The sequence below is a fragment of the Muscardinus avellanarius genome (genome assembly GCF_963383645.1).
Source record: "Muscardinus avellanarius genome assembly, chromosome: 5".
Classification (NCBI taxonomy): Eukaryota; Metazoa; Chordata; class Mammalia; order Rodentia; family Gliridae; genus Muscardinus; species Muscardinus avellanarius.
The window spans coordinates 103493633-103509013 of NC_137790.1; the positions used below are offsets into that span (position 1 = coordinate 103493633).

Consider the following 15381-nt stretch of genomic DNA (forward strand, 5'->3'; position numbering starts at 1 on the left):
ATGCATGTTTCACTCTGAACCTCACTGTGATGTATAATTACAATATACCAACAAAAATTTTTAAAAAAAGAGCTCCTTTCCAACCAGCTACTCTGTTGTCATTTAGTCACTTTTAAGTCTCAGCTCATTTAACACAAGCTCACCCAGTAAATCACAGCTATAAAAGGCATCTAAATTATTTTGGACAAAATAATGTTCATAATTAAATATCCTTAAACATTATTATTTGTTTAAATTAATAGCACTTTCTGCTGGGCACAGTAGGCTTAGGAAGAAGGAACCCAGATTTGAGGATAGTCTCAGAAACCCAGCGAGACCCTTAGCAACTTGGTGAAACCCTATTTCAAAATTTAAAAAAAAATTAAAAAAAGCCTGGTGGTGCACACTTGTAATCCTAGCACTTGGGAGGTTGAGACAGGAGAATCCAGGTTTGCATCCAGCCTCAGCTATTTAGTGAGGCCCTTCACAACTTAGTGAGACCCTGTTTCGATATAAAGAATTAAAAAAAGAATTGGACTGGGGTGTACCTCCGAGGTAGAATGCCCCTGGGTTCCATCCCCAGTACCAAAAAATAAAAATAAAAAATTTAAATTTCATGGACTAAGGATGTGGCTTAGAGAGAGAATAACCCTGGGTTCAATTCCCTGTATCAAAATAAGGAGGAAGAGGAGGAGGGGGAACAGTAGTTTCTAAGCATTTTACTTTAATCTGGTTTTATTTTCTTTTATTACCATGACATTCACATGTTTTGTTTAGGTTCACAATTTGTAGATAACAATCTTAGAACAAATTTAAAAATCCAGTATTAATACAAGATCAGTAAGGAAGTTCTTTAGAACTGTGAATGCTTCTCTAAAGCAAATATTACTTTCAATTGTCAGTATGATTAAAACTTGAAAGTTCTATACAAACTTTAAAGACCACTCAAAGCCCAAAATAAAACATTTTTAAGCTTTCAAGCGGATGATACATTTTTAAAGACAAGTCATCAGCCCACTGCGCTCCAGAGGCGGTCAGTGTCAACTTTATCCTCAGGCTGTGTGGCTCTTTCCTGTCCCTTCAGTCTACCTGAGGGCTAAGGAAAGTTGTACACACCTAACAGACGATGGAATGCTCTCTCTAGCGTCCCTAATTCAAAGGAAGATGGGGATGGGCTGCAGTGGTCAAGGAGGGTTCTTGGAAGAGACAGACCTAGGGCCTTTTAGGAAGCAGGGTATTTGTGTTGGCTGGAAGATTTTACAGGGAGCAGAGAAATGGCTCAGATAAAAATATGGCATGTGTGGACAGGAAGGAAGGCGGCACTGCCAGCATCTCAGCCCTGACAAGGACGTGAAAGGAATGAGACCTGCAGCTGCCCTCTATGAGTTCCTGACTTCAAGCAAACAAGGATTCATATTGATTGTTACAACTCTTTTTTTTTCTCCCCTAACAATTAGCTCTTTATACAATTCCATCTGGCCTAGGAATGACAAATCTTTTGTCTAGGATGCCACAGGTATAGTGCAGTTTCCAAGTGAAAATAAATTCCACCCTTGTGTGGCCCCTTCAAGACCTATGATTCATGGTTCATGGAAAATATTAAGAAATATTTCATTAGAAACGAATCTGCTTTCACAGCGTATTGTATGTTTCCTGTGTTTTTCTTCCTTCATTATCACCAAGGACATTCCCACGAAAACAAAAATCTTGTTTTCTCCCAGAGAAATGATATCACAATGAGTTTGTGGGGTTTTTTAGTGATTTCACAATGTTTTAGAGAGAAAATTATTCCACCAACAAAATACATGCAAAGGGTACTGGCCATACATGGTCTGATTTCTAGGTTTCCAGGAAGGTTCTATAATCAGTTCCACTTTCTACCACTAGTCTCCCAAAAGCAGTCCTTTATCAGCTTGCTGGTGTAGAAATGGCAGTTATTAGGCTGACAGTTTCTACCATGGCATAAGCAATGAGTATGACTTCACATTTTTTAGGAAGTCTTTAATCTGCTTTTATTTTCTTTTATTACCATGACATTCACATGTTTTATACCCCAATTAGTTCTTTATTAGTTTTATACCCCAATAGTTCTTTACCCCAATTTAACATTTTTAAAATAAATTTAAAAATTTTAAATATAAAAAATTTAGAACCTTCCTATCAGTTTCATTCTCTTAAATTTAATGGGAAAGAATGTTCTACTACAATATGACTTGATTTCTAATTCATTTACAGTAGATTTTCAAGAGGTGAGGAGAAAAAGCCTGTCCCCACACACACAATGAACCTGTGCTCTCCCAGCAACTGGAGCTGAAAGCCCCGCTGGGGATTGAGCCCACCCCAAATCTGCAGCAATCCTGAGAATTATTTTAAGGCATTCTAACCCAATACTCCTCCCATCACATGGTCTGCCAGTCCAACTGTAACCAAGTGCCTGCCTTCTTCTCAGGACCCACACTCCAGCATCACACACTGCCCCTGTTTTGGCCTGGCCTCTGAGTACTTGTCCTGGCACAGAATCCTGTTACTTCTGGAGCAGGAGGAACCCACCTAGTTCTTGTCACAGGCCTGAGGAAAATGGACTTCTCCCTGTCAAAGCCACAGAGAAAGGCAAAGAACTCAGACTCTGCAGTCAGATGTGACAGGAATAAAAACTCTACTCTGCCCTTTCCTGGCTACAGGGTTAGGAAATGTGAATTGACCTCCATGGACCTATCACCTGTCATACTCTAAATGAGAGGAGGCACAGTATAATGTTAGTGCTAAGAGCAGAAGTCACAGTGAGAAGAAGGATGGCAGGATGCCTCCTGCTGCAATTCACAGCATGTTGCCAATTCTGCATTCTCTGTTGCTAGGCTCCACCCACCTGGAGGGACAAATTCATTACCTCACATTGCAACTCCCAGGAAGGCCTTTTAAACCTGTGCCTGGGTCATTCACTGCCTGTTGTGAGCTTCCGGTCCCACTGCCCCAAGCCTCCCAAGCCCAAGCAAGGCAGCTGTGCTGGTTCCTGCTCCTGGCCCTACTCATTCTTTCCTGTGCTATTTCAATTAATTGGGCCAGGTACCACCATGCACCAAATGAAGATAACTGTAGTATCTGGGTCTTCAGAAGAGGACAAAGAATAGGAAGGCCAGGGGAGCCAAAGATAAACAGGCTTCACAAATTCTGCTTTAGTCAAAGGCATTTCTGAAATCACCAAAAGGGTGTTAGTGTCACTTATCTCCAAGGATCATCATGAAAAATTACAAAGTTCCTATTGTGACAGAGCAATATACTTGCGACATTTCCTTTGGAGTGTGCCAGTTACTGACATGGACTCAAAAAATAAAAGTTGGGGGAAGGCAAACTCATGAAATACATATATATTGCAAGTATATACAATACTTATTATATATTCAATCAAACACACAAAAACTCCTTATAAGTGAACTATATAAATTTGCCAAAAAGTGCACTCAGTTACCATTAAAAAGTGCATTTTAAGCCATGAATGGTGGTGCACATTTGTAATCACAGTATTTGGGAGGCTGAGACAGGAGGATCTGGGTTCACAGCCAGCCTCAGCTACTTAACGAGGCTCTCTGCAACTTAGTGAGACCCCGTTTCAAAATAAAGAATAAAAAATAGGGCTGGGGTATAGCTCAGAGGTAGAGTGCCCCTGGGTTCCATCCCCAGCACCATACAAAAAAAGTGGAATATGAATGTGTGTGTGTGTGTGTGTGTGTGTGTGTTGGTATGTATAGCAATTTGCTTTTCTAGATTCTGTAACACATGCTCAGTTGAAGGGGGACAGAGTCTACCTGAAAATTCATGGGTCTCAAAATCACCATCATCTAGTGTGTTTTTCTAAATAAAAGTGATATGAAGTAGATTCTGAAGTTTTAATTGTTGATAATATCCATATATTATACACAAGTAGGCAGAAGACCCTATATCCAGTACTATGCTAAGATATGTATGTCTTCTCTTCCTTGATCTGAAGTTTCACTAAAGGTTTTCATAAGCAAAGACTAGCTTTTGTTTTTATTTTTATTTTTATTTTTTTATTTTGTGGTGATACTGGGGTTCCTGGAAACCCTTCTACCTCCGAGCTACACTCCCAGACCTATTTGATATTTTTATTTGAAACAGGGTCTCTTAAACCAGCGAGATCCTCCTGTCTCCGCCCCCAAGCGCAGGGATGAGGAGCAGCTCTGAGCTAGCTTTTGTTTTTAAATGGTTTCAAACTTCAAAGATCAATTTCAGGGACACACTGACCAGAGAAATGCAGTAGATAAAAATCACTGATAAAACGATGGTCATTACAGATTAAACAAAATCAACACTCTATAATCACTTCTCCACAAAAGAATGTTCTAAATTTTTGCCCTTACAAATAAAAAGGCAGTGAAACTACAAAGCAGCACGCTCTGTTTAATGGAAAACCCAACTGTTTCTATGTGTATTATTATAGGAAACTAAAACTGATGGGCATTTCTTCTCATTTGTTTATATATTGGTAAACAAGTCCTCTGATCAATTCCTAACCAATATTAGAAGTATTAGATTCCTAGATTCCTAGGAATTACAAGCCAATTTAATATTTGCTCCATAATCCCAAGCACTTTTAAAAAGAGCTGTCATAGACTGCCTTCTACCAGCGTGTGCACAGACCAGTGACCAGTCTGGGTCAGTCCACGTACACAAAATTCCATATGAATCAGAGTCTCTATATTATTTCTTTCTTTCTTTTTTTTTTTTTTTTTTTTTTTTTTTTTGGTGGTACTGGGGTTCCTTGGAAGCCCTTCTATAACCAGGCTACACTCCCAGACCTATTTTTACATTTTTATTTGGAAACAGGGTCTCCTAAGCCAGCACGCAGCTGGCTTCCAACCTGCGCAATCCTCCTGTCTCTGCCTCCCAAGCGCGGGGATTACAAGTGTGTGCCACCACGCCGACTAAATTATTTATTTCCAAAGTGAACTGGAGGAAAGAGACGTTAGTATTAAACAAACTAGAAATTAATAAATGTCCATGTCCAAGGTACTATGCTTAAAGAACTGTACCAAAGAACTTCACCTACACCAGGAGCTTATTTAGATGACAAGATTCTGGACTCAATTGACGCTAAAATGAGTTATGATTTTTGGAGACCTCAGGCAAAGGCATTCTACATGTGGGAAGGACATGAGTCACTGGGGCCAATGGGTAGACTGTGTGGGCAGCTTTCTGAGGCGGCCCCAATGACCTGCTCCCTTATTTAACTCCTCTGAGTGTGGGCCAGACCCACTTCTCCCTCATGACTTCTAGTTATGTGCTCTGATAAAGCTGGCTGCCCTAACACAGGTGCCCTGCCCCATCCTCTATAGAGAGGCCCACTTAACAAGGAACTGAGGGAAACTTCCCAATACCAGCCCCCCAAAACTAGATGCTGCTAAGAAACACTTAAATGACACTGGAAGCAGATCCACCGGAAGAGTAGGCTTAAGATGGCTAGAAGCTTGACCCACACTTGACTTCAGCTCACTGAGAGACCCACGGTCCTAGTTTGCAGCTAAGCTGGGCCAAATCTCTGACACACAGAAACGAAGATAATGTTGTTGTTTTAAACAACTAAACTTTGTAGTGAATTGTTGCTCAATGATGAATAACTACCTAAACACCCAATACAGACTCTGCCACATAGGCAGCATTTGGATAGCATCACAGAATATTTTTGAGACTTTTTGACAGAAAACGGAATAGCTACATTTTACTTCTAGAAGATCATATGGAAAAAAAAACCTTCCTTCTTAAAAAAAAAAAAAAGAAAACACACACACAGAGGAATATATGCTTTAGTTAGAATGTTTACTAAAAGCTTCCTTACCTTGAATGCACTGAAGTGTTCCATCCTCTGCTCTTATTGTAAAAGTCTCACCTGGATTAACTTGAACGAGAATAACCTGTCAAAATAACACATTAACTTCAATTTAATACTAGAATACCAGGATTTTTCTTCAGGTTATATTATCTAAATTTATGTACTGGACAGGAATTATGTGGCATAAAAGACTTTGTATAAACATGAAATTTAGAGTATAAACCTTAAACCTGGTTTAAATTTGAGAGAAAGGGGATAAAAACATTTGAAATTAACCAAGTAAATTCTCCTGTTACTTATGTAACTAAAGGAGCTCAATTAAAATAAAAAACTTTTCTTTGGAAAGTACAATTATTCTTTTATGAATTTAGACATAACACCTTACTGATAAAAGAAATGGTACACAGAAATGACGTTTTGACCTAACTTCCCCATACTTATATGATTCTATTATGTGACAATAGAAACCAATTTATATTTTTTAAATTTAGAAAAAGTATCTATATATAAGATCTTGTTAATGACAATGAGCAGTATAAAAATAAAGAACCCACTAAACACTCCCTTTGTTTTTGTTTTTGTTTTGCAGTACTGGGGATTAAACAAGGGGCCTTGTGCATACTAGCAAGTGTTCCATCTCTGAGATACATCCCTAGCCCTTTTGCTTTGAGACAAGGTCTCATTAAGTTATACAGGCTAGATTCAAACTTGCAATCCTTCTGCCTCAGCCTCCTACATAGCTAGGATTACAGGCCCACACCATCATGCCTGGCTTGAAATGTTTAAATCTATTACCTAGAGTTAGTGTTTCGGTTACATGAATAAAGTTATTTAATATCAGAAAATTACTTCAAAAAGACTAGACCATGAGCAGCAATGACAAAGTATGTTTTCAATAGTTCCAGTTTTAATTCTAATTAAAGGATAAAAAGAAAAAATACAAACATGTCAAACAAATTAAAGTCATAATCCTAAATTAAAACTGTAGTTAAAAATCATCATCTGTGCCAGATTTAGTGGCACACACTTATAATTCTAGTATTTGGGAGACTGAAATAGGAGAATCACAGGTTCCAGAACAGCCTCATCAAGTAGTGAGACTCTTAATAACCTAGTGAGACCCTGTTTCAAAATAAAAATAAAATAGGGCTGGGGGTATAGTTTGGAGGGAGAATGATCCCCGTGGGTTCAATCTCCAGTACCACACACACACACACACACACACACACACACACACACACACAGCATCATCTGTAAGGTTAACACTATTAAAACAGTGCATATTTATAGAGATTGACAGGATGTGTCATGTTTATCTCATAATTCTTAGAGTATGCTTTATACCTTCTTGGCATGAAACCACAAAGCATACTGTACCCTACTTCCTCACCTCTGCCCACCCTGTACATGGCTCCTCCCCTGACCAGCTAATGCCTATTCATACTCCTCAGCTTAAGATGTGGCCTTCAATACTCAGAACAGGTCAGGTCCCCACCTAGTCACTCTTTAAAAAAAAAAAATATATATATATATATATATATATATATATATATATATATATATATATATATTCCCTGCTTCTTCCTATAATTTACAACTGTAATTAATTAGCTAATTATCTTTGTGTCTGCCTTTCCTTCTTTAATTGAGGTGCCATAAAGATAACATCTGACTATCCAGCAATTTAAGTCAACTACATTTACTGTATGTGCCATAATTTATCTGTTCTGTAAAACTACTGAGATCAAAGTCATTTCATATTTAAAAAGCAAGTCTTTAATATTCATATTTTAGCCAGGCGTGGTGGTGCACGCTTGTAATCCCAGCATTCAGGAGGCTGAGACAGGAGGATCGCAGTTCGCGCACAGCCTCAGCTACTTAGTGAGGCCCTCTGTAACTCAGTGAGACCCTGTTTCAAAATAAATAAAAAAAATAGGGCAGGGGGTGTAGCTCGGAGGTCAAATGCCCCTGGGTTCCATCCGCACACCCACACACAAAAAAAATCATATTTTGTGTCTTCTAATAATTCATCATAAGAAATATTAAAATTTTTTAAATCAGGAAGTATATTAACTAGAAAAAAACAGATCATTCATGGAAAGGCAGTCTAAGCTTCATCCCTGGTGCTTCTCATTATTTTGAATAATAAATTATTTCAAGGCAATTTATTTTTCCTGTACAAAAACTGTGCAAATAACCTTTGAGTCTTCAGTGTTCATGTTCTCACCAATGTAAACACACTGTGCCATTTTAAGAACTCAAAAGGAAATCCCTTCAGATCTCTACAGTGATTAAAACATTTCAATTGCTTTCTTAAACTGAGCTTTAAGAGTCATTCTTTTAACATGAAAATCATCTGAGTTAACTTTGTTTTTACATAAATATAGAGCATACCTCTACTACAGTGGAATAAAGCACTACTTAAATTTAAAAATTTGTCTTTTTTAATGTCCTTGGACAAATTCTAGCACCACTGTAACAGAGCAGAAACCATATGCTTTATGTTTAAACCTCTAGGATAAGTTTATAATATATGCAAGTGAAAATAATTCATTAGGAAAAAAAACTATCAATGGACACCAAGAATATGTCCCAGATTTTCTTTGGCAGTCCCAAATTCATATACTCCTTTCTACCACGCTCTTCATTTTCAATGTGTCCTGCATGCAATTCTGAAAATATAATTCAATATGTCAGACAAGAAAAGATTTCTGAGTTGAGGTATGCTCCAGATTGTCATGTTGTTTTTTAGTTGTTGTTTTGGGGGGGTTTTGTTTGTTTTTTGTTTGTTTGTTTTTGGTGGTACTGGGAATGGAACCGAGGGGCCTTTACCTCCGGGCTACACTCCCAGACCTATTTTATATTTTATTTGGAAACAGGGTCTCTTAAGCCAGCTGAGGCTGGCTTCAGACCTGCACGATCCGCCTGTCTCAGCCTCCCAAGCACGGGGATTACAAGCGTGTGCCACCACGCCCGGCTTCCAGTTTGTCATGTTACCTGCCTATAACTGATCCTAAGCTTCAATGACACCAGACCACATCTCAAAGCATGGTCTGGAGGCATTCAACCTCCAAAGTCCAGTGTGTTCCTTGCTCCAAATACTGAGGCCAATTCCTGACCCCCTACCCCACATCCTCAGTGGGAAGGTGAGAAGTACTTTTATGCATCTTACCAAAATACCTCTCTTCAACTGTTGACTTAGTGTAATAGTCACTGCTGTTGAGTTGCTATAGCAACCAGATTATAATCTGCTAGGTTACCTCAGAAACCAGGCAAACCTCCTATGTTCCAATACCAATTTTTCTTAGTAAAAGCGAAAGTCACTATTTGAACAAATTATACTCATCTTGGCACCAAGATATTTTAAAGAAAGCACTGTACTACAGGGGTGGGGGGGGTGTGACACCTTGCTAATTTCAGTATCAGTAAACAGAGATAAAAATAAAGTTTTGACAGAGTAGTCCAATGAATGAGCCATGGCAGGAGGCCTTGCATCATGTAAAGTCACACCCTGGCCAGCTGGGGCACTTGACCTTTTGTACGGTATCATGCATGTGTGCGCACACCTGTGCATGTGTGTCTCCCTCCACTAGCCACACATTCTGCTACAAATTCTCTTAAATACAGAATGTAAAACATAACACTGCCGTGCAAGCCTCGTCATGTTTTGTTGACTTACTGACCATTTCCTGCTTTTCCAAATCAGAATTAAACTGATTCATGCCACAATTCTTTATCTTGTCACAGACGAAGAAAAAACCAAAGATTTTAATTACTGACTTTTCCTTTCTCTCTCAGAGACGGTAAAAAGCTACCATGCTAATCCAAGCACAGGAGCACACTTCAGTCCACCTCTGCTGCTCAGATCTGCTTCCAATACATATGTGGAACCTGAACCACACACACATCCCACAGCAGCTAATCAAGGCCCAATGAAAAACAAGTAGCCATTCTTCCAAGGTCTATATAAAGATCACAAGACTCAGAATTAATATAATGAGTAAAATGTGAAACATGGCAGATTGGAAACACTTTACCCAAATAAGCAGACTAAAGCCTGGTATAGCAGATCTTCCCTTACAGATATAAATCTAAACTCAGCTGGTTTTTACTCATTAGAAGGGAGAAAGAGGAAAGCAAGCTACTTGGCAACTTAAACTTTGGGTGGGTGGTTAACCAGAGGAGCAATAACATCTAAGACTACTCCTGGAGAAAAATTCCTAGTATATGCCTCAAATAATAAATCACCCACCATAATTTTTATGGCATCCACTATCAAAAAAGCTTTCTTGGGCACAGTGGCACTGACTAACCACAGACGCAAGGGTGCATTTGCACTGCTCTTAAAAGTTCACTCCAATACTCAGAGCAGGCTGGAAGAGTCCATTTCACTTCTGGAACTTCCTCCACTTGCCATACTTTGTGAGACTTATCTTGCTCTCGGCTATTTCATGTATCAATGAACACTTCTCCCTTGGCACCAACATGTATGATTATCCAACAGACACTTTCAGGGAGAAAGAGATACATCAGTGTTCTAGCCAAAAATACTCAATGCCTTTCATAGATTTTATTTTTTGGTGGTGCTGGGGATCAAATCCAGGGCCTGTTCTTCTACTAGGCTAGGCCCTCAGCCCCAAAATAGCACTTAAAAACTGACCTTTGGCTGCCTAAATGGAGTTGTAGTACCTATTCCTGGCACTATTTTCTGCATATTTTAATTCTCCTCTCTCTTTCCTTCTCTCTGTCTTACACACACACACACACACACACACACACACACACACACAGGAATACAAATACACATCACATTCTCAAACTCATTTTCATTCATACACACCTTTAAGATCCTGGTCTCAGCTGGGCATGGTGGCGCACACTTGTAATTCCAGCATTCGGGAGGCTGAAACTAGAGGATCAGGATCGTGGTTTGCAGATAGCCTCAGCTACTTAGTGAGGCCCTCCGCAACTTAATAATACCCTGTTTCAAAATAATGAATAAAAATAGGGCAGAGGATGTGGCTCAGAGGTCAAATGGCCCTGGGTCCCATCCCCAGACCAGCAAAAAAAAAAAAAAAAAGAATCCTGGTTTCAGGGTATCATAAGGCTGACCTCAGGTAAATTGAAAAGCAAACATTATTTGTTTTTTGAGTCCCTTTTCTTTTCTCCAAATCAAGGAAAGGGAAGCCATGGATTGCAAATTAACAATAATTATCTTTGTAGCAATAATAAATACAGAAAAGACAGGCATGGTGGTACGTGCCTGTAATTACATTACAGAACTTGGAAGGCTGAGGCAGGATGATCATAGGTTTCAGGCCAGCCTCTAAAACTTAGCAAGACTTGGTTTCAAAACAAACCAAAAAAAATTTAAAAAGCTGGGGGTATAGCTCAGAGCTAGAATGCCCCTGAGTTCTCTCTCCAGTATCACAAAATTAATTAAAATGATACGTAAATAAATAAATACAAGGAAAACATTCCAAGTTTAAAGATGTGAGTGGGCAGACTAGAAACAAGAGGATGGGAAGGTAGTGATGGCCTCACCCTGCTTGGCACCAGGCTCGCCATACACCCTGAAGCCTGAGTCCAAAGCTGGCAAAAAATGAATACGTAATGAAGACCAAGAAGCCTCCACGAGGATTACAACATGCTGGTGTTGGGGTGCAAGGACACACACCATAGCTGATAGCTCCTCTGCTGTCAAAACAATTAGTAGACTTAATTGGTCTTATTCTGTTCCTCCTTGGGCTTTAGGACTCTTTCCAAAGGCCGTAAATTTTTGATACTCTGATTTCCTCAAAGGATCAAAAGTTGTCTCCTTCAACAGACTATTTCACATCTATAAATTTAGTTTATCATGATGTAGTCTACTTTATTCCTTTTTCCTGGTGTTTTTTCCTACAATAAATTTGAAAATGGTTACCACTTATTGAGCCAGTATGTTTGCAGGTAATACCTTATCTTACAGATGGGAAAACTAAGACTACAGAACACAACAAATTTATTTGTCTTAAGCCACTAAGGTACCAAGTATCTGAACTAGTCCTGGGATCCAGCCCTGCCTAACGAAAATGCATTGTTCTTCTTCTATTCTTTTTTCTTTTCTTTTGTACCAGGGATTGAACCCAGAGGTGTTCCATCCATAAGCTACATGCTTGGCTTTTCTTTTTTTTACATAGGGTCTCACTAACTAACTCCCTGAGGCAGGCTTAGTGATCCTCCTGTCTCAGCCTCCCAAGTATCAAAATTAAAGGTGTTGTGCCACTATACCCAGCTCATGTTTTTCTACTCTACACCACTACTTTTTCCTTTTGACTTTACAAAGTCAAGCCTTTGAAGATACTTCCAAAATCTGCTATAATAAGAGAGGGGAGTTAACATCCCCAGGGGCAGAGGACAAATTCTCTTCTAGGAAATCTTTGCTCACTCCCTGAAACAGAACCCCATTTCTCATCAGGGTATGCCAACTAAGGAGTGAGGGACACTCACTTTCAAACTTGGCAGAATTTATTCTCATAGAGTCACTGTATATCCTTTAACGTCTCTAGAATCCTGAGATAAACCAATGTACTAACACTCTAATATCATAATCACTACATGCCATTTCTAGCAAGCACTAGAAAAGCAAAAGATGGTGCCTGGGAGATTGCATTGTAAGCCCTTATGTTTCCCAAAGTCGTCTGTCACTAGCAACAAAAACAAATGACTAGAATGGTTAGCACAAAAGAGAAATCTGATAAACTAAGTGGGACACTAAGTGGGACACTTTTATTCCCTGAAATCATACAACTTTATGCCTACGGGGGGGTGGGGGGGATTCAATAGTTATATTTCATGATAAACTACTACTATAACTCTGTCCTAACTCCATACATACTAATGAGTTTTCAAGATGAGTCAGGTATTCCTCTAGGTACTTCAGATAGAATAGAATCTTAGACCTATCAGAAAGTCCTGCTCACCTTAGGCTGATATAAAGAGTTGGGGAGGTTGAGGTGAAAGAACAATTTTTAAATAAAAATCAAACATTTAAAAACTGGTAAAAAGCCGGACATGGTGGCACACGCTTGTAATCCCCACGCTTGAGAGGCGGAGACAGGAGGATCACGCAGGTTCGAAGCCAGCCGTGCTGGCTTAAGAGATCCTGTTTCCGAATAAAATATAATATAGGCCTGAGAGTGTAGCCCAGAGGTAGAAGGCCCCTGGGTTCCAGCCCCAGTACCACCAAAAAAAAAAAAAAAAAAAGACTGGTAAAAGAAATACAATGACAAGTTGGAAAAAGTTGCACATTTCTACTTGCTCTCATTGTGCAATGCCTTAAATAAAGAGATTCTATTACAAAAAGAGTTGCCATGTGTTAAGAATATACATACAGCATTAAACTTAAATAGGAAAATATGTTTAATGTACTAATATATGATCCAAGCTATGTGAAAAGCCTATTTTAATAAAGAGAGCCATACACATCTGAACCCAAAGTTTCAACTACAGAACTTTCAAGACAAAGACCAAGAACACTGACCAAAATTTCAAATAAGTATTAGCTACCAAATACCCATTTGCACTTAGAGAACCTTATGCCCAACTAAATAAATTTTGTTTTGTCTTTTTACATACATTTTGAATGCCAAGATTTGGTTCCTGTCATCACCATTTTGGGGCTAATCCCTGTTAGAAATATTGATCAGAAGAGGTACATGTTTTCACCCTTTGATCCTATCCCCAAACCTGTGTCCCCAGACTGGGCTCTTCTATAATGGGAAATGAACAGCTGAGGCCACTCTCTACCTACCAGCCTTACCCTGCACGCTGAATCTAGCAGGTCTCACTCCACTGAGATCCAGTTGCCTTGCATCTGGTTTCTATCAGCTGAGACAGAGGTACAAGATCCCCACTGATGGGTTAATTAATGTCACATCACTGGTAAACTGAATTAAACCAAATAAACTCTAATTTTGGAATCTAAAGGACAGTGAGAAAACATATTTAATTGCCTATATTCCAATATCCTAGTAATTTTAGAACCCATTTCAATTTAATCATATATTCATATAACACTGTTCTCCCCCCCCCTAAGATATAAGAATGTTCCCAACCTGTCAGAATACTAATGTCCCTTTTTTTTTTTTTTTTTTTTTTTTTTTTTTGCGGGTCTGGGGAAGGAACCCAGGAGCGTTCTACGACTCTGAGCTACGCCCCCTGTCCTATTTTTATTTTATTCTTTATTTTGAAACCAGGTCTCACTGAGTTGCAGGCCTCACTAAGTAGCTGAGGCTGTCCACAAACAGTGATCCTCTGGTCTCAGCCTTCCGAATACTGGGATTACAAGAGTGCGCCATCATGCCTGGCTGTCATTAAGTATTTTAGAGTTAACTTTTCTGTCTAATTATACCTTTTGTGGGGGAAGACACTGAGGACTGAACCCAGGGGGTTCTGCCTCTGAGCTATACCCCTACCCTTTTTTATTTTTTATTTTAGAGGTCTCTCTAGTTGCTGAGAGGACCCACTAAGTTGCTGAAGCTGGTCTCAAGCCCACAATTCTCCTATCTCAGCTTCTCAAGTACTAGGATTACAGGCCTGTGCCAACTTATTATACCCTATTCGCTGCTTGAAATTAACACTGCTATTGCCTGACACTGTGTGCATTGATATAATTCTAGTTTTGGAAGTATTTGGGGGAAGAGACAGAAAGACCTCTCTCCATCCCAATGCATGAAATAGCATTACCTATTCAGACCTTACCTTTACATAGACTATATTACCCTTTTTTAAATAAAAATTCGATGGAGTTATTTAAACCTTGGTTCTTCAACAAACACATACTGAATAATTACAATGTGCTAGGCACTTTATTAAGCCCTGATAATCCTATGATGGGGATGAGATCCTACCCATCTTGTGTGTTAGTGATAAAGTAGAGGAGTATGATTACCTGTTAGAAAATAAGGTTATATGCTGTGACAACTGATGAAACCAGCTTGAGACTGGGGAAAGCTGGAGTTGGGAGTGACATTTAAAGGGGAAGTAGGAGAAGCAGAATGACAATCACACAAGGAAATACACAGAGGCCTGAATGGGTTGATATGTTTAACAGCAGCCGGAATCTAATGGGACTGTCATGGCGCATGCACATGACACTGGGACAAAGATGAGGCTGCATAGGTCAGGGCCACCACAGAAGGGCCTTGTTTTCCCTACTTAAAACTCTGGACTTTACTCTGTGAACAGGAAGCGAGAGTGTTAGTAGATAACTCCAAGAGTACTGAGAAACCCAACGGAGAGAGAAGCTGTTGGACACACGGAGCCTAGCAGAGAGGCGTCAGTGGAGCACCCATACGTGCCGGGATCACTTGGGGATTATGTCGAATGACGTAAACTTTAACTGGCTACCCAGACCTCAGGGCTGCTGCTCTGCAGGGCTGCCAGCCTCTGTCCATGCCACTGTTACTTCAATTGTGGAGGTAATGTGCTTGGCTCTCCAAACCACAGCCACTTCCTGTTTTCCTGCTTCCTGAGTCTGTCACTATGTCTCTGACACTGTCTTCACCCCGCTGCCA

General features: G+C 39.5%; 1 protein-coding gene across 1 annotated transcript in view; it reads right to left on the reverse strand.

Moving 5' to 3' along the window:
* FNDC3B (fibronectin type III domain containing 3B) overlaps nucleotides 1-15381 on the reverse strand; it is a gene marked incomplete at both ends in the record, with an annotated part of 288711 nt that overhangs the window by 248605 nt on the left and 24725 nt on the right. Inside the window, one exon of the mRNA XM_080696168.1 lies at nucleotides 5831-5906. Within this exon, the coding sequence (XP_080552294.1) occupies nucleotides 5831-5906 (76 nt within the window). The remainder of the gene's footprint in view (nucleotides 1-5830; nucleotides 5907-15381) is intronic.